Raw genomic sequence first — 23,815 nt, forward strand, 5'->3', positions numbered from 1 at the left:
CTTCTCAATGAACTCTTATATGGCTTTTCTCTGTCATTCTTCTAGATAACTGGAGATTTATCAGGTCTTTCATTCCGATTGTAATGATTCTACTGAGTAATTTAGATCAGAAGAATGAGGATTCTAATGTCCTGGAAGCTTCTATTAGTTTTCCTAATAAATATATTTGAGCAAAAGCTGCATTATAAGTAGCAGTGTAAATGAATTACCAAACTAGATTGATTTAAAAACGTAGAGAGACCATTTTGGTAATTTGCCTGTTTATAAGCCTATTGAAATGAATCTGAATAAAGGAGTGAATGAGTTCCTGCTCCGTCTGTGATTGAATGTCTGAAAATGAACAAAAGAGGAGATATAATCTTCAATATCCATTTAGTTCAATGGAGAAGAAGCCTGGTATTGAGGACTCTTAGTTATATTTAAGGTAAAACCCTTAAAATTAAGGGAAATGTATTCTGAGTTATGTCTTGACCCAAAATCCATTGAGGTTGTTTTTCAAAATTTAACTGAATAGCATAAATCAGGAAAAAAAAAATCAGCAGCCTCCCATGTTACACTTCAGCCAGGTAAGAATTGCTGCTCCAGAGGCCTGCTGTAGCCTGATGCAAACCATCAGAGAGTTACAACAGCAGTTCTTTAAAGACACAGAAACAAACTACCTCTTCAAAATAATATTCAAATCCTTCAGGCCATATTAAGCCTGTGCAACTCTCATGTGCAGAGAATTTCTCTGAACCGATGCCGCTGGAACTGGTCCAGGCCACAACTGTGTTACTTGGTTTCTACCTGTGAGACTCACTGAAAGCCTGGGAATATTTAAAGGTTTCTTTCCCTTTCTGTTACAGAACAAATCAAACAAAAACAGATCATTGCAAGGCTTTTCTCATTCACAATATTTGTGTGGGGTTTTGTTTTTTGTCCTGCAGTTGAGCTGAAATTTAATTTGGACCAATATGTCAATAAAAGATACCCAGGTCTGGTGAAAATCGTGCGCAATAACAAACGAGAAGGGCTGATCCGAGCCAGAATCCAAGGCTGGAAAGCAGCAACCTCTCCTGTTGTCGGCTTCTTTGATGCTCATGTTGAGTTCAACATTGGCTGGTAAGTTGTTGGTTGCTCCCAGAGGGAGAACAGTACTATTACACTGTGTCCTGTATCTCAAAGGCTGTGATAGAGGTTTGCTCAGCAGCACAGAAGCTGAACAGCTGTAGAGATGAGATGGGTGTAAATTGGTGTTATCATGTTAGCACTTACATTGGAATAATATTCTTGGTTATTGCAACATTGATGACAAACTTCTGCAATGGCAGCAAGATCCATGGAAAACCCTCTTGTGCCTGCTTTTGTACAGCTCAGTGATGAAATAAGTAATTTAAAGCACAATGGATATGAAATCTCCAAAGCAGTCAAATGGAGAGAGGCCATTGAGGAGGCTCTGGGCTGGAGGCAAAGGCATACTTTCAAGTACTTTTCTTATCTCCTCATTTTCTATAATTTCCTTTTAGGAGCTTGAATAAAAACTTGATTTCATCATAAGTTTTCTTGCATTTAAATTTGAGGGAAACAATGAATTATTTCCTGCATTTTTAACGGAGCTTGAAATTAGTACGACTTTCCTCATCCTCTTTGTTTTGCAAGGGAGCAATATTGGCTGTGGCAAGCACAATTTTGGGCTTTATGGGCCAGATCTGCAGTTGGAATGAATCTTTGTAGCCCCACTTAGTGGCCAATGCTTGGCATTGCTGGGGCCGAAGGAACAGATCTGTGCAGTCAGCTGAAAAGTGCTGCTGGGACCTTCGGTATGTAAAATGTGTATTTTCCAGAGATAGTCTGTTGTTTGATAATGATGATGCAGAGTTATGGTGGAGCTGATTATGCTCTGCAGTTCTGGGAGATATCCCCAAATTAAAACTAAAAATAGCTTTACTTACAACCAGAGAGAACTTAGCTGCAAAGGAGTGGAGTGTTTATATGTTCATGAATATCTTTATAAAATGGGAGATGCAGTAAGTCTTGTAGAGCACTTGGTTTCTGTTTACCCTTTTGTTTTCCCTGGGACTATGAAAGATGCTAATAGCAGTTGTAGTCATTTTCTAGAACCTTAAAAGCTGGTTTAATTTATTTATTTACTTTTAAAGCAACTAGAACTTTCAAATCATCACAAATGTTCATGCAATGTAATATCAGCTACTGGATAGAATCAAGGGCTGGAGGGAGCATGCTCCGGGTGCTCATCCCAGTGCTTGTCCTGCCCAAGCTGCAGCTTTCTGAGCCTTGTGGGGGATTTTGTTGTCACTTCTCTAAAGGACATTGAGATCTTACTGATGTACTGTACTCACAGAAGCTGAGCAATGGTGTCAGTAAGCAGGAAAGGGTTTTTTGGTTGCTTTTGGGGTTGTTTGGGTTTTTTTTTTTTTTAACTTTAGTGCATTGCATTAATGTCAGAAAGGGTGGAAATCAGCATAGCAAGAGACTACTCAGTAAATGAGAGTGTGTGTATAAAAAGTCCTTGCTTTTATTGCATCCTCCCTGGTGTACTCTCCTTTCAACAAGCGTGCTTAAGGCTCAGGAATACTGCTGAGCCAGGCTGTGCAGCTGCTCTGAGATCACTTCGCTTCTGGGGTGGGCACAGAGGATGAACAAGAACAGCAAATGCACACCAGAAGCATCACATAACCCTTTGTTTCAAAGCTGTACGTGAGGCTCAAAGTGTTCCTTTCTGGTGTTTCTCCTGTTGTTCCCCTCAAGTCAGGGCTGCTGACAGCCATCTCAAACCTTGCTTGACCTGTTTCCTCCCAGTTTTAATTCTATCCACCTGTGCACAAGCAGTTGCCTGTCATCTCAATTTTCATCTCATCTTCTTTTACAAGGAGGGACTGGAAATTCTTCCATCTGGACTGTTTTATTTTTTACCACCAGGTTAACATTACCCTGACTCTACTACCCTATAAACTTATTAGTCATGTGGGAATATCTTGTTAAAGTACCGCTGTTCTGCTCTCCTACTAAGTTTCATCTTGCAGGAATATTTCCCCCCATTTTCAATGTATATTCATGTATTCAGAGTCCACATGGATTGCTCCCACTCAAAGCTGTCTATGGATTATTTGTGAAGCAATTAAAAAGAAGCCAGTTCCTTTGCCACAGCAAAAAAAAAGAGAAAGCTTTCAGTTTGGTTTGTTTTCCATCTAAAAGCCAAGTACCTGCAGTGCAGTTTTAGCCTCCCAATCTATGGCGGCTTCAGCTGCCTAATCAGTTGGCAGATTAATTCATAAAGAATCAGAGAAGGACTTCATCAGTGTCTCATGAAATATGCAGGACTCAAGAAAAAAAAATATTTCTTTAAACAATAGTTGCCCCACTTCTGGGTGAGCTTTTGCCTTATATCACACTGTAGCATTTTACAGGCTCTTACAGCTTTACTCTCCAGGGACACTTCTTCTTGACGAAAATACAATCTGGTAGGATATAAAAAAAATACTCTGCAACCTGGAGGGTCAAATTACCTATTGAATTATTTATTTTGCTGTGCTTAATTGGTGCTTTTTTGCTTCTCAGGTGTTGAAATGTATTAGTACAGAGCAGAGATTTTCTACTGACCTGTGCCCCTTAGGGCTTTTGATAGTGTAAGCCAATGCTGCTGCTGTGAGAGCCAAAGTGGAGAGGACTAGCTGAAAGGGAGGCCATTACTGTTAATTCTCAAATGGAATTTTAAATTACAATGACATGATAATGTATGTGTACAGTTCATATGTAAAACTCTAACTGCTTTGCAGTAGAACCTTGTCTGGGTTTAATGGTTACTTGATGTCAATAAGAGTCAGCATCTAGCATCAGCACCCAGCAGAACCAGTGGGTATGAAAACACTGCATTCCCTGTACATTCTTTCTGTTGGTGTGTTTAAACTTACACAGTTCAGTTTTCTCTCCAGTCCTTTGAAGGACTCAGCATTCCTGCTCTGACTTCTGTATTGAGTCCACTCCCTGTGCATTAAGCAACCCACAGTAACACTGAATACAGACCATTGCATCCTGTCTGATAATTGTGTTGAAGAAAAGATGGAACACTATATAGATACCTGTCTTTGAGAGATGGGAAAGAATAATGTGACAAGGAGATGAGAACTTCACTATGTTATATCTGGGAGAAGGAAAAGAGATTGCAGTGATAGGGTGTTAATTCTCTGGGTGAGATAAAGGACACATTGAGTGAAGGAGAGCAGAAATCAGTAAGTGAAAGACAGAGAGGACAATATATTAGCAGCCATAAAGAGGGTGCTAGGAGCCATAAAAGAAGACATAATGATAGAGTATCATACTTGGATTCTATCTTAGGAATTGCTTTTGCTTCTATCACAGAGGTAGTATCAAAGCATTGAATGGAGTTGTGCAGTACTGTAGTAATTAAAATTTTGCCAGACAAAGGAGGAGTATCAGTATAAGGATTCAGTGAAGTAAAAGAATTTAATCAAAAGATTTCAATATACTAGAGAGATAGAGACAGCCTGAAACGAGAATGAGGACCTGAAATACAAGCTGAGTATCCATTAGATTGTGCCATACACATTCCATCCTAATGGATTATCCCTGAAGTTGGCAGTGTTTTAAAATATAGAAAACTAGCATTTTCATGAACTAGGAAGAAGAGCTGAAGATCAAGATCCCAAGGTCTATGGATGATATTTTGCAAATACTGTTTTAGACTGTAATGTGTAGTACAATTTACTGTAGTGGCCATAAGCAATGGATTCTCAAAAGAGAGCATAAGGAAAAAAAGGAAGTTGATTTCCTCTTACTCTATTGACTTGGATTTTCCCAAGTACTCTGTAACAGAGACATGGTCATGCTTTTGTAGGGCAAAACCACAGGGTTTACGCCCTTCTGAAACAAAAAGTCCCCTGTAATATATTCATACAACATACTGGAAACCCATCTACCATCAAGTCACCTAACTATCCCCTCTGTTCGCGTTCAGGTCGCTGTTTGGAAACCTGTCAAGGTCCAGGTGATTCTTTCCTTCTTGTGAGAGACGTGCTGAAGATAAGGGTGCAATTATGTTTGCAGTCCTGTGCAGTTCATCTCCTCTGGAGGGTTTCAGCCTATCACTCCTGCCGAGAACATGGTTCACTTCAGCATTCCCGGTACCATGCTAAGTTTGACCTGGGAAGTTATATTTATGCAAATGCAAAGAAAAGGACATGGGAGTTTTTTCTCAACAAAAGCCTCTACCATCACTTAGCATCAGTTTGGAAGGTTAATGGAATAGATGTTTTAGATAGCAGAAATGAACTAATATTATCTGAGTGACGAGGGAAGCATGCAACATAAGCCACGTGGGCCTTTCAGATTCATGGGACAGTGCCAGCTTACATGCAGAGGACATGCCAGAAAAGCAGCTTCAACTATTCATCTACCTAAACAACCTAGAATGTTCATTGAAGCATCCTCATTACTTTTCAGTGGTGCAGAAAAGAGCTATTCAGATTTGGCAGCCAAAGAGCTGATCTTTAACTCTCCAGCAGGCGTTTATGGTGTGTTCGCTCCATTCTGGCCAGGGGCTGCAGGTCTGAAACCTCCCCAGGCACGTGGAAATGCAGATAGAGATGTCAGATAGAACAGATGGGGAATTTTTCTCTCCTCTTAGAGACCAAGGAAGGAAGTATGATTTTTATTATTATCATTATTTTTTTAGTTCTCTGAACACTTATTTCCAGGGAAGGCATTCTGCACAAGATATCTCTCACTTGGCCTCAGTGAAGAATTGTGTATGTCAGTAGATCTGCTTGTCTGCATCTGATAAATGTATATTGTCAGTGAAATATGAGGTAGTGTATAAAACCATATGCAAAATAAGCTTTCAGTTTACACAGGTTTTTCTCTTACACTTCTGTGTGAAGTTTTAACCTCATGGTACCTGGCAGTGGTAAAGTCAGAGTAAAATACAGTGTTAAACACACTGAACTGTAAAATCTAGCAGATGAGACCATGTTGTTTTGTCATTTGTGTCTTGTAAGGACTCTTCCTTAAGTCCTTGCAAGACAAAAAACATAGAATCATAAATTATATGGATTGCAAGAGACCCTTAAGGTCATCTCAGTTCAATGCCCCTGCCATGGGTAGGGACACCTTCCACTGGACTAGATTGCTCAAAGTCCCATTCAACCTCACCTTAAAAAAAAGACATTCTGACTTGTGAAAGAGAAGAAAAAAACTTGTATTTTTTAATGTTTGTTCTTCATTTTTTTTTAATGGAGTAAAAATTAAAATAGTCATCTGGAGAGGGGAAAAAAAGACATATTTATCTCAAAAGAAACCAGAGATCAAGGTACTTGAGTACCCTCTTGGGATGGGGCAGAATTTAAGAGCAACATTTTCCATTGCAATTCCTGTCACTTAGGAAAGGATTGACTTCTGGACAAGTTCAGAAAAAATGGCATTGGGACGAGGAGTTATTGACAAATGCTTAATACAATCCTTCTAATCAAGAACTGAAAAGTATTCTGAGTCTGCTCCTCAGATGATGCATATTAGCAAAGCATCCCTGACGTTGTGGAGTGCATTGAAGTACAAGAGTTGGACAGCGGAGGATCTGGCTGTAGCATGTGTGTGGTTTCTTTTAGATAGCATGTGTTTATTCCTTGTGTTGTGCCTTTTTAGAAGTCTGCTTGAAGTCAGCAGGTGTTTTTACCTATTTAAAAAAAGCAAATTATATAATCATGTGTGGTGAGGAGCTCATTACTGACTTGTTTTTATCTGTTTTTTATCTGGAAGAAGCTGTTCTTTTTAGCATTGTGAAAAAATCAGACTTCCCCATTGGCATGAACTCTCTGGCAATCTGATAAAGATGTAAGACAACATACAATTCTTGTTTGCTGTGGTTTCCTGTGGGGTTTGAGCTGCTCTCAATTGGCCTAATATGGAATACAATGCACCAATGCTCTGACATAGACTTACAATGAGATTAGAGAAACTCATGTGATCACAGTATAGCCTCTACCTTTGCTCTCAGTCTTCTTACAGACTTACTCTATACTCTGGGTTAAATTCTCCCTTTCAGCTCTTTTCCTAACTTTAATGTTTATCTTGGGAACACTTACTGTTTGAGGCCCATGGTATTGGCACTGCTGAAGCTCCCACTGAACTCATCATGGGCGCTCAAAACCTTGGAAAATCCAGAAATGGATTAACCTGTGTTAATCCAGAAATTGATCTATTGGTAGGCAAAAGCATTAAATGCATGAAATACATGTACTTGGTTTAGTGATATACTCAACAAAGACTCAACAGTCTTTGATGAATCAACACATCCTTTTGTTGTGAGTTTCTTCCTGATCAGAGATTCCTCCCACAAATTCCCCAAGGGAGTTGCTATAAGAAGATTGTAAGGAGGAGTCACTTACCAAGGCACCTGCTGTGGATGTTCCTCGTAGCACATCCCTGTGCCTATGGGAAGCTCACCACAATCATGGGTCAGTGATATACTTTGTGGAGTTTCAACCAAGCACTGTCAATTGCAGGGCTGAGTCCAAGGAAGGATACTTCAGCAGTGTGTTACTGTATTTCTGGAATTGCCTCAGAGAAATGAAACTCAAGTAAAAATACCCTTTAGCCTAGTGAAGTCTATAAGAGAACTAAATTTACTGTCCTTTTTCTTCTGGCTTAAACCATTCACTAGCAATCTATTCAGAGTGAGAGGAGGACCCCTGACAAATATATGTTTTTAGAGGGCAAAGAAAGAGGGAACTTCTTATGTCACTCAAATTCCAGCCTGAATTGTCTACTTGATTTTTACTAGTTGGAAGAAAGAACTAGGTAATGTGAAGCACCACCTTTAAAGCTGAATCTTTTGATTATATTTAGTTTACTGAAATCCATCATGTCTATGAATATGCCTGGGAGAATTTTTCCTCTTGCTCCAGTAAATAACTTGTTAATAACATACACTACGCTGTGCTCATAAAGTGCATTGATTCAGATGCAAGCTAGGAACCTCATATTTTTGCATCTGTGAAAAACAGAGATGAATCTCAAAATGCACATCTGGCTTTTGTACCCAATTGGGCCTGGCTGAATCCTGCCTCACTGCCAGCAGTAGCCATGTGGAAAGGGAATACTCAAACCACACGTTCCAACTCATCAGCATAGTGCGCTGAACATACTTGGACTTTAGCAACCTCTTCCACTCTGTCCTTTTAGTCCTGGCAGCTGCCAGGAGCACCTGACTTCTGCAGATGCACAGTGAAAAAACAAAACAAAGGGGGAAAAAAAACAAAGGAAAGAACACCGGTGTCTCTAAAGAGGATGAGTAAATGTGTGATAACGTAGCAGTTTAATAGGGAAAACAATAGAAATTACTAGGAAGATTTAATTGGAATCCTTTCAAAAACTTGAACCAATTAGAAAAATCTAGAATTACCTGCAAAGTTGACAAAGGATTTGATGAATGTGCAGCTCAGCTTATGAAGACGCTCTGCCTGTCCATTGAGCCTAACAGAGCTACTCCAAGGCTGGACCTTGCTAGCAATAAAACCCCTCATATTTCATGGATTACCTAAGATAAAGAATGTAAACACAATCCATTACCCAGTGCTGTTCAAGCTCATAGTCCTTCTTCATTGGCCATTACCTAAGGATCTTGGCAGGCAGGAAAACAGAACACAAGCAGTGTGTTCTGCAGGTGGTGCAAAGGCCATTGGCAGAATCTGGGACTGGAACGTTCCTGTAGATCTCACTGCAATGAGCTAGGGCCTGGCATCTGAAAACCCTGTTGCTATTTCTGCTGTCCCTAATCAGGAAAGACAAGCTGTGAAATCTCTTAGGTGCACAATGTTTAATTAAAAGGCTCCCCATTCGGAGTTTTGCTCACTAACAGAGAATCACTCTGCACTGGATTTTCTCTTTCCGTCTGTGACTCAGAGCCTGCTCTCTAGCTTGTGGGTGTGAATGTATTTTGAAAGTTAGATAAACTTGCAGTCTGTCTAAATACTGAATGTTTCCTCTTCCTAATACCTGTGGGAATGTGATTTCCACACATGTGGATACAGACAGAGGAAGAAAGTCACCTCCCCTGAGGGAGACGGGAGGTTGAGAAAATGCAGTTCCAGCAGTTGCTTTTATACCGATTCACTCCATAACCTCGCCATGGCATTTCATCTATAGCCTGAGGGCAGAGATGTCAACACTTGCTGAAGTAATAATATCTTCAACATTTACATGTCTTAAGTGCAGGGGAAAGAACCAGAACTTGCATCACGTGGACAGCTTTCAGACTCCTCTGATTTTGCAAAGTTCAAAATCTGATATTTCAAATTAATAGATTGCTAGAGATTAAGGAAAGTTCATCATGTGTTTAGGTCTGACTCCTGTATTACATTTCAGAGATCCTTTCCTGTGCCATTCATATGTAAAGCACCAAGTCAGGTGGTAATAAATGTAAGCCATACAACTGAAAAAACCACATGAATTCAGTCAATTGTGGAGTGACAGGAGTAGTTTGGTGATGGCCGGTGTGACAGCAGCACCAGAGCTGGGAACGGATTGTTCTTATTATTCTGAAGAAAATAGAGACCAAGATTAGCATTTCCAAGACACGAGTATCAGATGAATAGAATCACAAATACAATTGAAGGATGAAAATCAGAGCGACTGTTAATATTTTCTTCACTTTCTTTCTGTAGCCATTATTTGGGATACACTTCAACAGTCCAATTTTATAATCTCTTGCAGAGTATCAGGCTAAATTCCCTTTATATTCAAAATAGGCTCCCCTGGAACATCATTAATCTTACCTATTTTCAGTGTCGATGTTATTATGAGAAGAATTTTACTATGAAAGTGCCAGCCTCCGTCTCTCTCTGCTGAGAATGAAAGTTTAAGGCAATTACCTTGGACGTGGAGGGTCTGTTGCAGACATCTAACATTAAAGGAGAATTCGTTATTTCTTTTGGCTTTTTCATTATGTGATCTCAATCTACTGTTCAAAGTAAAATAATTGCAAAGCAAACACACAAGGAGGAACTGTAGAAGAAACATGTAAACTTCAGCATAGTTTTGAGTATGATGGTTAAACGGTTTTGCTTTGTATCAACATAAACATCCTAAGAACTGAGGACTTAAGGATCATTTGGTGATCAAAGAACTCTAAGAGAGATAAAAGTAGCTTTAAAAACTTACCATCTTTCCTTGCTCATCAAAGAGCTGTTTCCAGAATCAGATGGTAGTAAGAGTGACAGAATTTGATTCTTGCAAAGGAAACTCATTTACAGTTTTCTGGTTCAGAAGGCATACAGTCAGTTTTCCTGCTTTGCAGGGCAGGTCTGGAAATCAGACCCAAACACACAAAATTTGTGTGTTGGGGAGTCACTGGGAGCAACTGTATCCCACAATGTGCTGCAGATCTCACTGGAGGATGTAATCCCTCTGCTCTGTGACTTCCCCACTGCAGTGTATCTGTTGAAGCAGTGCCTGGTGGCTTCAGGAGTGGGCTGCCTCCCAAGGTGGGAACTCAGAGTCAGTTTTGTAACGAGGCTTCTGCTGCAAGTGCTCTGTGTGGACAGTGACCTGCTCCAAGGTCATCCTCTACAGCCACAAAGAGGATTCTTCTTCCAGTCAAACAATTAGTGGCCTGTCATTAGTGACATCTATACCTGTTGTTAGGTATTTTGGAAGCCTTTGTTTGAGAGGCCAGAAGGGAATGGTGAGCCTCCTGCTGATATTGTGTACCGGGGTTACCACAGCCATGCATGAAGGCAGCTGATGTGAGAAGGGTGTCTGATTGGCATCTCTGTTGTTCTGTGGCTTGTTTCTTGGCAGAAATACCGTTCTGGGAAGAACAAAACAGGTTCATCTTTTCTGTGTTTTTCTCTGCTTTATTGGATTTGCAAGAGTTTCTCTGCTATTCACTGTTTGGGGTTTTTTTAAACAACTAATCTCATAAATATAATCTCATGTTAATAATGGAAGTGGCTTATCCAGATTTGGTGGGTCATCTTGGCTCTCCATGTGGGTGCATGAATTGGCATTCTGAATCATGTAGTGCGCTGTCCTGAATCTCTCTCCATTGTTTCTTGTCGCTCTCACAGAAAACAAACTGCTTTGTGTCAGGGGTGAAGGTCTTTAAATGTCATACAAAAAAAAGGGAGGAAAGAAACAACATATGATTCTACAGTCTAAGGAAATATTTTAAAGCCAACAAGGTACTTAACAACCTGAGCTGAAATCACTGTACTTCCTCTGGGCTGGTGCCCTTTCATGCTTCTGTGGAGGTCTTTGGTACCTTACTAGGCTTTGACAATGGGAGTACTGCACCAAAAATTTCAGGTGGCAGGCAGTAGTAAGAGAGACCTGAGGCCCTTCCAGATATGACAGATGCATTGATTTATTCTCAGAATAAATCAAGTAGAGTAACAAAACAATATGTGTTGCATATGAGACGAGCATTGCTTTGATAACCTTCCAGGCCACAGGCAATTTCTGCAACTTGCAATGCTGTTCTCTTCCTACCATACTTGTGATCATCCTTTTTATTAAAACTTCCATGCTCTGTGGTATTTGCATCCAGATGATAGATTCAAATGTCATTTTTCTAGAGGAATCCAAATAAACCTAGTTTAATTCCCTTTGACTTCTTTCCAAATGAAATGCTGTGACATCTTGTCTTTTTGTCAGTTACACTCTTATTTTACATTGTTTTGTGATGGTTTATTTGCAGTAAGTAGCTCATCACCAATACTCAAGGGTTTCACTGCATGTACGTGTCTTTTTATTGATGTGGGACAAGTAGAAAGAAAAGAAAAAAGCAGTACACAACCTCATGTAAGCAATATGGAGTCTGTGTACATAAAAGACAAATCTTTTGGCCATATTGAAGTACAGGAAAGTTGCTTTCTTCTTACAGAAATTTGTATAGTTCAGATTGAGGCACTGAAGATTGAAAATAGAGCCTGTATTCATTTCATAACTTATCCCTTTCTGTCGGCCTGCACAAGAAAACAGATGGTAACAAACTAAATATAACAAACAAAACATAAGCTAACAAACTTGAAACTGCAAAAGAACAATTGCCTTTTAACCAACAAGGAAAGAAACATGGGAAAAGATCAGTGTTCAAATCCCACTGCCTCTGTGAATCCCAGCAAGCCACCATTCCCTTAAAGATACATGTGAGAGATCTGCAAAACCTTCAAAGCTTATTTCAAGGGAGAACATGGATACAAAGGGGTGAACCAGTGGCTATTTCTGTTTGTCCTTTGAGAAGTGCTGTCTACCTTTACGTAAGTCTGCTACCTCTTTGGATCAGTTTCTCTGTAAATTCCTAGCAAATTCAGACTACCTTGCTCAGAAATGAATGTTTGTACTGAAGCTTTTCAGTTTTCTGAAACACTTTGGGATGTAGCTTCTCTTGAAAGCACATGAACGTTTTAAAGCCTTTTGAAATGATGGCACATTTCCCGCAGTTTGCTGCTTTTGCACCATTTGACAATTGAAATCTTCTCATCACCAAAGAGGTTTTAGAAGGCATAATGCAGCCACGCTTGTCATTCAAACTAGATCCAGTGGGGTCAGTCCTTAGGAAACAAGATTAAAACCTCTGAGTAACCTTCAGATCCGTTCAGTCCCTGGTGTGTGTTTTGTTCTTCAGACCTTGTCGGCAAAAGCAGGTATTTAATCTCTTCCAGGCATCCTGATGGCATAGCTGTTAGGAGACCATTTAGTTACTCTTGGTGATAGTGGCTCTCAACACTTGTCCATTGCAAAATGAATCGACAGTCTCGAGGCCTCAGAATAAGCGTTCAGAAAAAATTTATGTTGTTAAACTCTGGTACAGCTTCATAAAGGTATGATAAAGGTGTGCTGATGCTGTGTGAAATAACCCACACCAAGCTCCAGCCTCTTCAGTATATGGCAGTGATCTGGATTCGATCCAACAGAGCTGGGTTCAGGGCTGCCATCTCGCTGGGTTGCTGCTCTCGATGTTAGAGAAGTTTGTTTTATCAGACTGCAAAGCAGTACCTGGGCTTACTGGACGGCTGTAAAGCATTTTACTGTTTTTATTGTTCTCAGGGTGGAACCTGCACTTACCCGGATCAAAGAAGATCGAAAGCGGATCATCTTACCAGCAATTGACAACATCAAGTACAACACTTTTGAAGTGCAGCAATATGCCAACGCAGCCCACGGCTATAACTGGGGGCTCTGGTGCATGTACATAATCCCACCACAGGACTGGCTCGATAAAGGGGATGAGTCAGCTCCCATCAGGTAAATCTCCTGTGCTGTCACTTTGGAACTAACCACATTTCAGTCTCAGCTGTCTGCCAAGGGGGAATTTAAGTGAAGCAAGGATACAGGCTTTGTACAGGTGTTGTCGCACAGGGTTCAGTACCTGCTGTACAATGAGGCAATCTACACACAGAGTCACGATACTCCTTTATGTCATGTTTATTCAAACTCTGGTGCTGGGTGGGAATTCTACAAAGCCAGCACACCAAAAAACTTTCCTGTTTTTATCTTGTTACTTGATTAGCAAGATCCTACCAAAATTTACACTCAGTTAGTAATTACCTTTCCTTCTGCTATTGATTAGTTATATTTAAATTAGCCTGGCTTGCCATGTTAATTAGTAGGCATGCTACTCAGGCATGGGGGTGGGGAGGTGGTGCCTTTTTGGTCTAGAATTGAGTCAGTGGTCACAATCTGCCCCTGCTGCCTTTACCTTTCCCCAGTTACCACAGATTTTTGCTGACTTCAGTGCTAATTAGGCATCATCCAGCCTTTGGGCCTCCTGAGGCAGGAGATTCCCTTCTTATCAGTCTCTGGTCCCGCTTCAAGAACACAGAGTGATCAGGTTCACACAATGAAGCTGTTGATCCATGGTCATGCAAACCTCTACAGTGTTACTATAGCCTCAGCCTTATCCCCTTCTTCTAACCACCGGAGCTCGTTTCCCAAGAGACTCATCTCCTTGTCCTTGCTTAAAGGAGAATTCCATTCCATAAAATTCCTCACCATGATCTGGCTCCCAAGAGCAGTAGTTGTAGCCAGGATGTCTCCAAGCAAGACACGGATGGGTGACGGCACCCGAGGGCCAGAGCTGGTTTGCAGAGGCACAGGCTGCATGTGTGGTGTTGGTGTGTCCTGAGTGACCATCAGTCAGATCCCCTGCAGCCGACGCTCCAGAGGCATGAGCAGCCAGGGTGAGGGATCTGGCCAGGCTGGAGCAAGGGGCCAAGCCCTGTTGTGTGCAGGTCAGGAAGGCTCAGGGCCAGGTTCTGCCCTTGGGCTGCACCAACCCCAAGCAATGCCACAGGCCTTGGACAGAGGGGCTGGAAACATGCCTGGTGAAGAAGGACCTGGAGGTGTCCCCCTATACATGAAGTTCATCACAGGGACAGCAAAATGAAACTGAAGAAAACAGATGGCTCTACAGAGCTTTGGATACACATATCACGTCTCAGGGCTGCACCACAGTGCACACAGAAGTGCTTTTGCTTTTGCTTTAGCTGTGAGTGTGTGGTTCATGTTCACATTGAATCCCGTGGTGGGACAGCAAAATCTTTTTTATCTGTGCTTTTATTTTCCAGTAGACTCTGGCATGAGTAATAAGCCAGTGAAACATGTGTATGGGAAACAAAGGTATTTTGTATGTGATGATGAAGAGGCTGCCTTCACTTTTGGTCTGTAGGCAGCACTCTTGGCCATCAGCCCAAACCAGAGCTTTCCAGGAGCAGTAGTAGGAGATGTGTTAGCCTTGCCTTGTTTGGGAGTTGCTCATTTTTTGTGAGAACTTTGCACATGTTCTGGGTTTTCCTACCAGATTAATTTTAAAGTTAAATTGGACCATGTATTCAGAGTGTCATTTTATTTTTCTCTAAAAGGGAACATTTTACCTTACAGTAATAGAATTTTCTAAGGAAATACTGTTTCATGACTTGTGATAGTGGTTTTGAGAATTGTTACAGTGGGAAAACATGGACTGATAAGAAAGGGGCTTTCTTTCCCTTTCATTTGAAAATGCACATCTCCTAGTCCTTTATCTCCAGTGCAGATGCTTGTCTGACAGCTCCTCTGAGATGTACCATGCTGGGTGAAGGGAACTATTGTCAGCAACTGTTGGAATAAACGCTAAAGGATCTGAAGTCTAGATAGGCACTTTAGGTTCTTCTGTACTACTTTGAGATTTCTTAGGAAGGACACAAATTACCACCTTAGAGTTGTCTTCATTTTTATGTATATCAGCTTCATCCTAAAGTAAGCTAAAGCTCTGTTGTATGATCCTAATGTAGGCTCTGGCAGAGAAGCCGATGGACTCCCCTTCCAATGTAGAGCTTGAATTGTCAGGTCCTGAGAAGTCCATCCAAGCACTTCAAACCACAGATGCAACCAAAAGAATTCACCTGGTAGTGAAAGGATACAGACTAACTGTTCACATTTCTAAGTGATAGAAGCTGTCTCACAGGATCTGTCCCTCATACAGAAATATTTCAACCCATATTTGAGCAAGTGCTGCAAGTTGCACTTGGGTTCATTCTCACACCCTGTGACTGCAAAATGGAGCTATATAGTAACATTAACCTTATTTACTACAAGACAGCTCAGTCTTTCATCACTGACCCTTTGCTCAGCTTGAAACCTGAATAAGCAGGAAAGTAATTACTTAGAAAATCAGTTTTCCAGGATAACATGCCCTGCTCTCCTCACATTGATTTAAAAGTGTAGATGTTTTATATCTATTTGACTCAGCCCTGAGAAATAGTTTATTGATGAAGGAAAATTAATCAGCCAAGGCTTTCATTCCTGAAATCAAGGTTTCAGTCTTTTATTCCTGAAAGGTTTTGCACGCTTCATTACTTCCAGTTTATATGTGAAATCACTGTATTAATTTTCACATGAGTTGTTCTAGTATTTGAGAATCTTCTGTTCTGGAGACAATGATCAGATATCAGATAAGACTGAACTTCAGCAATGGTAGCTCAAACACTGCCAAAAGTACAGAAGCTGTGTCTGCAAAACACTTGTGGAAATTCTAATACAGATCTTCTTAATAGAAAATGAAGAAACTCAACCCTGTAATGGTGGCAGAAGAGGTTTTTTTTCAGCAATGCAGGACCTGATTTACCATGGACTCTCCTCAATTCATGTCTAACCTCTTGCCAGAGTTATTCTGGCACTGCGTTGGGCTGATATATAAGTCAATAAGGTCCAAATTCAAGCAGTGAGTACTGTTGAAATCTGATGCATGTAAGTAGCTGGCTCCTGAAAGCAGGGATTTTTGCTCTGAACCAAGCAAAGAAACCCTCCAATTCAACAGTGCATAAACTGCCCAGAGACAGATGAGACAAGCAGCAGAAGGAGGAGAGCACCCAACCCTTGCTGTCATATATCATGAGCACTGAGATGTCATGGTTGCATACGTCTCTCTCCTGCAAATGATGAATTATGTACCATAAAATGCAGACACATCCACGTCTAACCATGAACACTTACATGTCTCCCTGGAAACATGTGCTTTGAGGGCAGTGATCTAGGAGAGCAGGGCAGAGCATCCACTTAATAGCCACACTGCATTGATTTCTGATAGGCCTCCGAAGTAGTAGCATCTGGATGGATTTGCTAAAGCATTTGGCTGTCCTGTGGTGTTATTCCTGCCTATAGAAATACAGTGCAATTTTGTGGCTTTTTTAAAGTGATATGGGAGTGTAATTATGGCAATAGAAAGAGTGAATGTGTGGGTGTTACTGATGAAAGGGATCAGGAAGTCTGTACTTAGAATTGAGATGTGAAAGCACCCATGATAGGAACTTAGCAGCTCTAGAAACTGTAAGGCATCTTTTCAAAAAGAAGGAGAAGCCAGACTGGTGAGCAGACTTTCAAAAATCTCTGTTGATTTAGTACAAGTTTTGGGTTTATAACCGGCTTGCAAACCATGTCCTGCAACCATGATGTCTGTTTCAGTCCAGTTTGCAATGCAGGCAAACTGATCCACATTGACAGTGTTTGGATCCATGTGCTTGTTCTGTAGGTTCATAAGATAGCAGTACTGTTCATCAGCATGAAAACTGCAAATTCATTTACTCCTTGCTGACACTCTCGAAGCTTCCCTTGATGCTGTCTTCAGCTATAGTGGGTTTGTTTTTTACCTCTCTGCATGTTTTGTAAAAGAAAAGGCTAATAACTAGTAACCCCTGTGACTGGTTTTATGTTTGGTGTAGCTGAATGTTTCCAGATCTTCAAAGGAATTAAAGATTTTCAGTGTTAAAAAAAACCCATGCATAGCCTGGCATCAGTGAGGATCAGAGCCCTGGCACATTTCTGATGTTTGCATTGTATGAATAAATATCGATCTCCAGAATCAGGTGAGACTTTCAGAAAGTTAAGAGTCCAGTCCCTGTTTTCTTCTGGGTTTATACAGCAAATGTACTTGCTTCTTTTCTCAGAAGTTTTCTGTTTGAAGCCTGATCTTCTACTTTCTTGAACATTAACAATGGTGTGATGCTACTCAGAGCCTTGCTGGGAACGAGCAGGAGCTGTCCCTCAAGTCAATGGGGCACTGTGTAGGCAGTCGTGTCAAGTGTGCACCGTAAAATGTCAGATCAGCTGTTGTGGTCCAAGAGACAAAGGGGATGTGGCCTTGAAGTGCAAACAAAGGTAAAAAAGTAGCAAGAACAAAGTGTCAGATTTTGTAAAGATTTCTGGTACAGTTTAAAGTCAGATCTTTCCTTTTTTTTCCACGTTAATACTCTGAAATTCAGAACAATTGATGTTCCCCGAGTCGCCTTCTGCAGACAACCCATTCTGCATGTTTGACATTTGAGTGTAAGATGTCTTGAATGTGAAGGTTTAAATGAGGGTTGTTGTTTTGACACACTGTGTCCATCATATCGCTTTCCATTTATGTTCCTAAGAAAACACTGCCCAAAATCGTCCTTATCATCTGGCAACAAACTGTGTATCAAAGGATCCTGTTTCAGAGGGTTTCTAATGAATTTAACTATGCATTTAGACAAGCTGGGGATTCTTTCTGTATGCAGAAGATACTACTGGGTTTTGGAACAGCAAGGAAGGTTTTTGATATCCTGAGCTCCAGCTCTGGTTCATCTCCCCTCACCTGCTGTGATGATGATGGACTGCTCTGTGTTTGATTTCTTGATCAGCAGCTACTAACATTAGAGTCATTAGTCAGCCTCACTCAGCCAAGTGCCACGCAGCTTTCCATTTTATCTTCTTCCAGCAGCACTGGTGCATTTCATTGTTGCATATGCTCTCACTTATTGCTTTAATATGCCATAGTTTGGTACCAGTAGGAATGTGTACATATGTGCACTGAATCAGCCACTCCAGGAGGCACCTGCATGGCATTTGTGTATATAAACTATTGGGAGTGTGTGTGCCCATCTCATGGGCAAGGCAGGCTCTGTGCTGCTCTGTCATAGCAATGGTGATGCAGCCATGCTGGATCTTTGCTGCTCTGGGAAGGAATCCATCTGTGTACCTCAGCTTAGGAAGGGGCTGCTCTGTAAAGTCTTTCAGGATAAATCATGCTGTCATGTAATAATAAAACTGATGATTGATTATTGATTGGTTATGGCTACCTTTTCTCTTGCTGGTCCACAGGAGCCTATAACAGAGCAGTTTCATTTTTATTCATCTGGGTTCTGATAAATATCTTGCCTGTGCCAAAGAATATCCTTCTGTGGGGTATCAGAGAGTTATTCTACATCCCTATTGCCATGCCTTTCCTAGCCAAGCATTCTGGGTTGCTTTTTCTCACATGCTGTAGCTCTCCAAAGGGTTAACAATCATTCAGCTTGCCAGGCTTTTTCCTACAGCTCCTGAGCAGCAAACCTTGAGTTCTGTTCTCACAGTCTAGCGTGACTCTTTCTTGCAGAAGACATGAGTCACAAGAAAAAATAAACCCCACAGGTTTCCCCACTTATCTGTCAGGCCAGGGGTGAGGTGCTGCTTAAGAACCTGAATTAAAGAAACATTCTGCTAGGAAAGGTGGAAAACTCAATGATGTATGATGTGTCATTTGAATTGCTTTCTCTCTCTCCTTATCCCAGTATAGATACATTTGTGTTTATATATTTCTTTATAGTTACATTTGTGTTTGCATTTATGTATTCATGTTTGTAGGTCAGTTCTAGTTGCATGCTCTTAAAATTGTTTCAAATGTGATTTCATGTATACTGACCTTAAGGCAGAGAGAGAAAGATGCATAAGGAAGAGGAAGACTTAGCCTATCATGTGCAGTATGTCAGTCTAGTGCTCATCCCTTTCTCCTTCACTTGCTCTTGATGAAGTCCCCAGGCAGCATCCTTCAGTTGTCTGTAAAGAGAAGGAAGATGCATCTATCTGGAGATATGAGTATTGATGCCTGTGGGAGTTTTCCTGACAGAGCCATGCTCCTGGAGATCTCCCTGAAAGGAAATAGTCATGACTCAGACCTACAGTGAGTGGCTTTCACTTCTGGCCAACGTGTCTTCTGCTTCTCGTAGTGCACCCCACAGCAGGCACTGCCCTTTTCTATACAGTGTCTCTCTTCCCTCACAGCCACCCACACTGTACCTGCTGCAGCAGCAGTGGGGAGGGAGAGGGATGTTTACCACCATGAAGTGCTGCTCTCTCTGCTTCCTTCCTTTCCCTGGAGTATTACCTAGAGTACTGTGTCTCTCATATCTCCCTTGCTACAGCCATGCCATCAGGTAATTTCCACAAATTGACTATGCTGTGTCTTCCTCCAGTGCAGAATCAATACTATGCAATGCTGTATTTTAAGGTTTTAGCTGCAAAAACCGTTCTGCTACGTTTTCCACGTTATCCTTTGAGTGCTTCTGGTGATGATCATTAATGCTTACAGCATCCTCAGTTATCTCAAAGAATATTCCACAGATCAATTAAGTTTCCCAGCACCTTTGGTAAAAAATAGTAAACCTCTAATTGTTATTTTGTGATACCTTCCTTCTAAAAGTGTCAGTATTTTACTAGAAAGCACGTGACTTAAGGGAAAAAGGTCCTTTTATATAAAGCAGGTGTGATTTAGGTTAATATCTTTTTCTCAACAGCTGTGAAGGGCTGAGGGCAGACACGTTCTCTTTTGCTGTCCCTTGTCTGGTGAGCAGTGTTTAAGATATACTAACACAGTTGCTTTTGCTCATGCACCCATTTCTGACTTTCAAGGGAAGTCTTTGCTGCACTGTACTGAAGATGGTAGGTACACTGGAGATTTTCCATCACCCAGGGATGACAGATGAGGGTCTTGTGCTTTTTGGGGAGCCATGTTTTTTTAAACTGTTTGCAATATGTCAGTGTAACTCTGCAGTCCAGGATGAAATGATCCACCTATGTGCTTAAACTGCTCTCAGAAGCAAATCTTAGGCTTTCAAGCTGCTGAAGCAATTCTCACTTTTACCCCTTATTATTATGTGTGCTTCACAGATGGAGAACTAGAGGCAAAGGGAGGTGACTCACTGAAGACCAGATGAATGACAGAGCTGGGAATAGAGTGAGGGTCCCCTGGCTTGCAGCACTGTTACCAGCTCACTGGGCTGTGCAATCACATTACACTTAGTCTACAGTTGGGTCAGTCAAAATGCAGGGAAGTTAAAGGCCTGGACTTGATGGGGATTGAGTGCCTAAAACTCCTGTTGAACCTGATGAAAGTGTTGAACATGCAGTATGCAGAAAATTCAACATTGTGCATCACAGACAAGTTCTTCCATCACACCAGGATGCAGCCCAGACTTCTCAGCTTCTCAGTTCAGCCTCTAGGTTTGCAGAGTAGAGGACACAGGCAGCCAAATGCAGGTAGAGAAAGGCACTAACAGTGGTAATTTTTGGCTGGCTTCTCTGAGCAGCTTTGCACTCCTATTGTTGCTCTTTCCTGAAAATATAGGTTTTTTCTGAATAAGCTATGGAGGCTTGTGCAGTCTGTATTTGAATCTATCTAATGAGAAAGAGTAAACCCTAGAAGAAAGAGAGTTGCAAAGACAGTCCTCAGTGGCATTCATCTGTGAGTGATAATTATGTAGTTGCATCTAAAATGTGTTTCCCACCCCTATTCAATTAACAAGTCAGTGTTTTAATGGACAGCTGCAAAAATTCATCCCTCAGAGAGAGAGATTCCAGCACCTAAGAGCAGCTGAGCAGTACCATTCCTCATTAGGAAGGAAGGAGAAACGTCCTCATGGGAACATCCTACCACAGTTAAGGAGCTGCTTCCAGAGGGTTGACGCGGGGGAGGAGGGGAGAGAATGAGCCTAAGCCCAAACTAGCAGCTCAGTTTTGCAAAAACAGTGATGCTCCAGTCTCCTTCCAGTAAAGCCTGTGTTTAGCTTTAAATACAGTAAAAAGGAAAATGAAGAACTTGGTGTGTTTTTCTTCCTCCACCTTCTTTTTTTGACCTTGGTTAACACTGAAGAAGTACCTAAATATTCCCTGAAAGGCTTATTTATTTCAGAGCTGCTGAATTCCCTTTTCTCTGTCAGATCCTTTTATTTCAGTTTCTAAACCAAATTTATTCCTTGTTAGCCTAAAATAGGGTTTTCAGTGATACAGAAGGTGACAGTGGGATATATATATGTATGCATATATAGGATATGTCTAGTCCAGTGTACAGGAAAGCTTTCAGCCTTTTTAGGCAAGTCTGCCTTCAGACATGGCTCTGGAAACTATAAACAGGCAGATACATTTTACCAAAGAACTTGAACCTGTGAATGCCATCCATCTTGCAAAAATCCTGGTGTATGCATCAACAGAAGATGGATGTGTCCAGCCAGGAGTACCCAGAGCCATGCTGGGTTTTTATAGAGTCCTGAGACCACTTATAACTAGAGACTGATTCAACAGAAAGTCTTCACAAATATCAGCACCAGAGAAGTGCTGGAATTCCTTGCACAAACAACAACAGGTCTGTGGGTGTGGGAGAGGTCTAAGCACTGTGGATGCTGGTGGTGACTCTGCTGCAGTTTCTTTGTAGGGTTTGTGACATTTGTTCTCAGTTTCCTACAGCCTTTTTGACTGAACGGGTGCAGAGACCTGTCTGAGAGTCTCACTTCAATCCCAAGTCATCTGTGAAAGCCAAATGTTTGCCTTTGCAACCACCATTGAGTCTTGTCCCCCCAGCTCATGATCCAGGGAATGTATCCCATTTTGTAAGGGTGAAATTAATGAAGCTCTTTCAACTTCTTTGTCAGAAACAGTTCCAATCAAATGTGTTTCTATCAACTGCTGCCTTTTTCAATTACGCAGAGAAAACATGAGAGGGACAGTGTGCACTGCAGTATAGGCTTGTAATGATCTCAGAGGTTGCAATGGCTTTCAAACAGAGAAAAACTGCAAAGGAGAGATGCCAAAGCAGTACTAGTAATGTGAGTGCTGTAGCAGAGTCCATTAACAATAAGCAATAGCAGCGCTTCAGCAAATGAACCTTTTCAAGGTACCAAATAGTTCCTGCTGCAGGTCGGTCTGTTTTCTGCAATGTCAGGGTATGCATTAGGCCCAGGAGCAAAGAATTGTTTTTTCTAACCATGTTCCTGCTGTTTGTTTGAAGCTTTTTTAACCCTCTGCTGTAGGAATGAGGAACTGCTGATGAGAAAAAGGACCTGATGTTATGGTACTGTTCTAGCAGCCACCTGCTGCTACCAGTGGCATCCACCAATAGATGGGGAAAAAAATGTCTTCATTTTCCTGGCCAGGATAGTTTTTCACATGTATATGCAGCTGCCTCATGAATGTGGTTCTTAGATTTCACAGGCAAACACCTTGTGAATAGCTTTCTGTACAGACTGAAGAAGCTTTAAGGTATCTGGGACCAGAGGGACCTTACAGTGGCAGTATATAATCAGTGCATTACAAAGGACACTCCTTAAAATAGATTTTAGACCTTTTCCATTGTGTTCATAGTGTATGTATAAGCTAGGGCCATGGATAGAGTATTTTCTATTCTACTAGAAAATAGAAAATTGGCATAAACCAGAGTTTTCCTGATGTCTTTTTACTATAGTACTGTTAGGAATGATGTTGTATCTGCCAGATGGTCCAAAACTGCTTCTCTTTCTATGGAAGAGGGAGCACAGCTAATTCTTCTAGGTCAGCTCCAAAAGTGTTCAATTACTCAAATGATTTGATACCTTTCCTGATTCAGCTGTCTGGCCTGTTGGAATCCCAATGAAATGGGAGGTTCTGTCCCCAGAGCCTGGGCACATCCTGTAAATGAGGTTGCAGGATAACTACCTCTGATTCTGCAGTAGGCACTGTGCAACCTGCAACTGAACTGCAAGTCCAGCATGGAGCTTCAGGCTCTTGTTGGTTTTTCTACCTGAAAGTTAGTCAAGCTTCCATTTTTAAATTGTGGGCTATAGTAGCAAAACATAGCTCCTACCTTGAACTTTAAAGAGACAGGTGTTGTGACCAGCACAGAGATGTAGAGAGTGTGGAAAAATGAAACAGCAAATGTCACTAGCTTGTATTGCATTGAAATAATGCTTGAGTTCATATGGTAAATGGTCTCCAAATTTGTTGTCATGTACTGCTGCTCAGTGACAAGTTTCAGATTGCTTTATAAAGGAAAGCAGAACCATAGTTTTACTCACAAAGAAATTGATGCAGAGAAGGAAAATGATTTATATGAAATCACTGAGTTGGTCGGTGGCAGATCCGAGGGCAGAGTCTCTTCATCTGAAATTTTTCTCTTTATAAAGACTGATTTCAGCAAACACAGAAATATTAATCATGTAGCAGCTTCACAAAGGCTGAAATTTATCTACTAGAGTTGACTCCAGAAAGTCCTTCACCAAACTTCACGCCATGATTAATC

The 23,815-nt window shown here is 41.2% G+C and overlaps 1 protein-coding gene across 1 annotated transcript in view; it reads left to right on the top strand.

The window, feature by feature from the left end:
* The window catches only part of GALNT9 (polypeptide N-acetylgalactosaminyltransferase 9), a 142,637-nt gene that overhangs the window by 51,237 nt on the left and 67,585 nt on the right, over nucleotides 1-23,815 (top strand). The window contains exons 4-5 of the mRNA XM_010199562.2: nucleotides 927-1,101; nucleotides 13,063-13,260. Coding sequence (XP_010197864.2) covers nucleotides 927-1,101; nucleotides 13,063-13,260 — 373 coding nt within the window. The remainder of the gene's footprint in view (nucleotides 1-926; nucleotides 1,102-13,062; nucleotides 13,261-23,815) is intronic.

Source organism: Colius striatus, chromosome 17 (genome assembly GCF_028858725.1).
Source record: "Colius striatus isolate bColStr4 chromosome 17, bColStr4.1.hap1, whole genome shotgun sequence".
In the NCBI taxonomy this organism is placed as follows: Eukaryota; Metazoa; Chordata; class Aves; order Coliiformes; family Coliidae; genus Colius; species Colius striatus.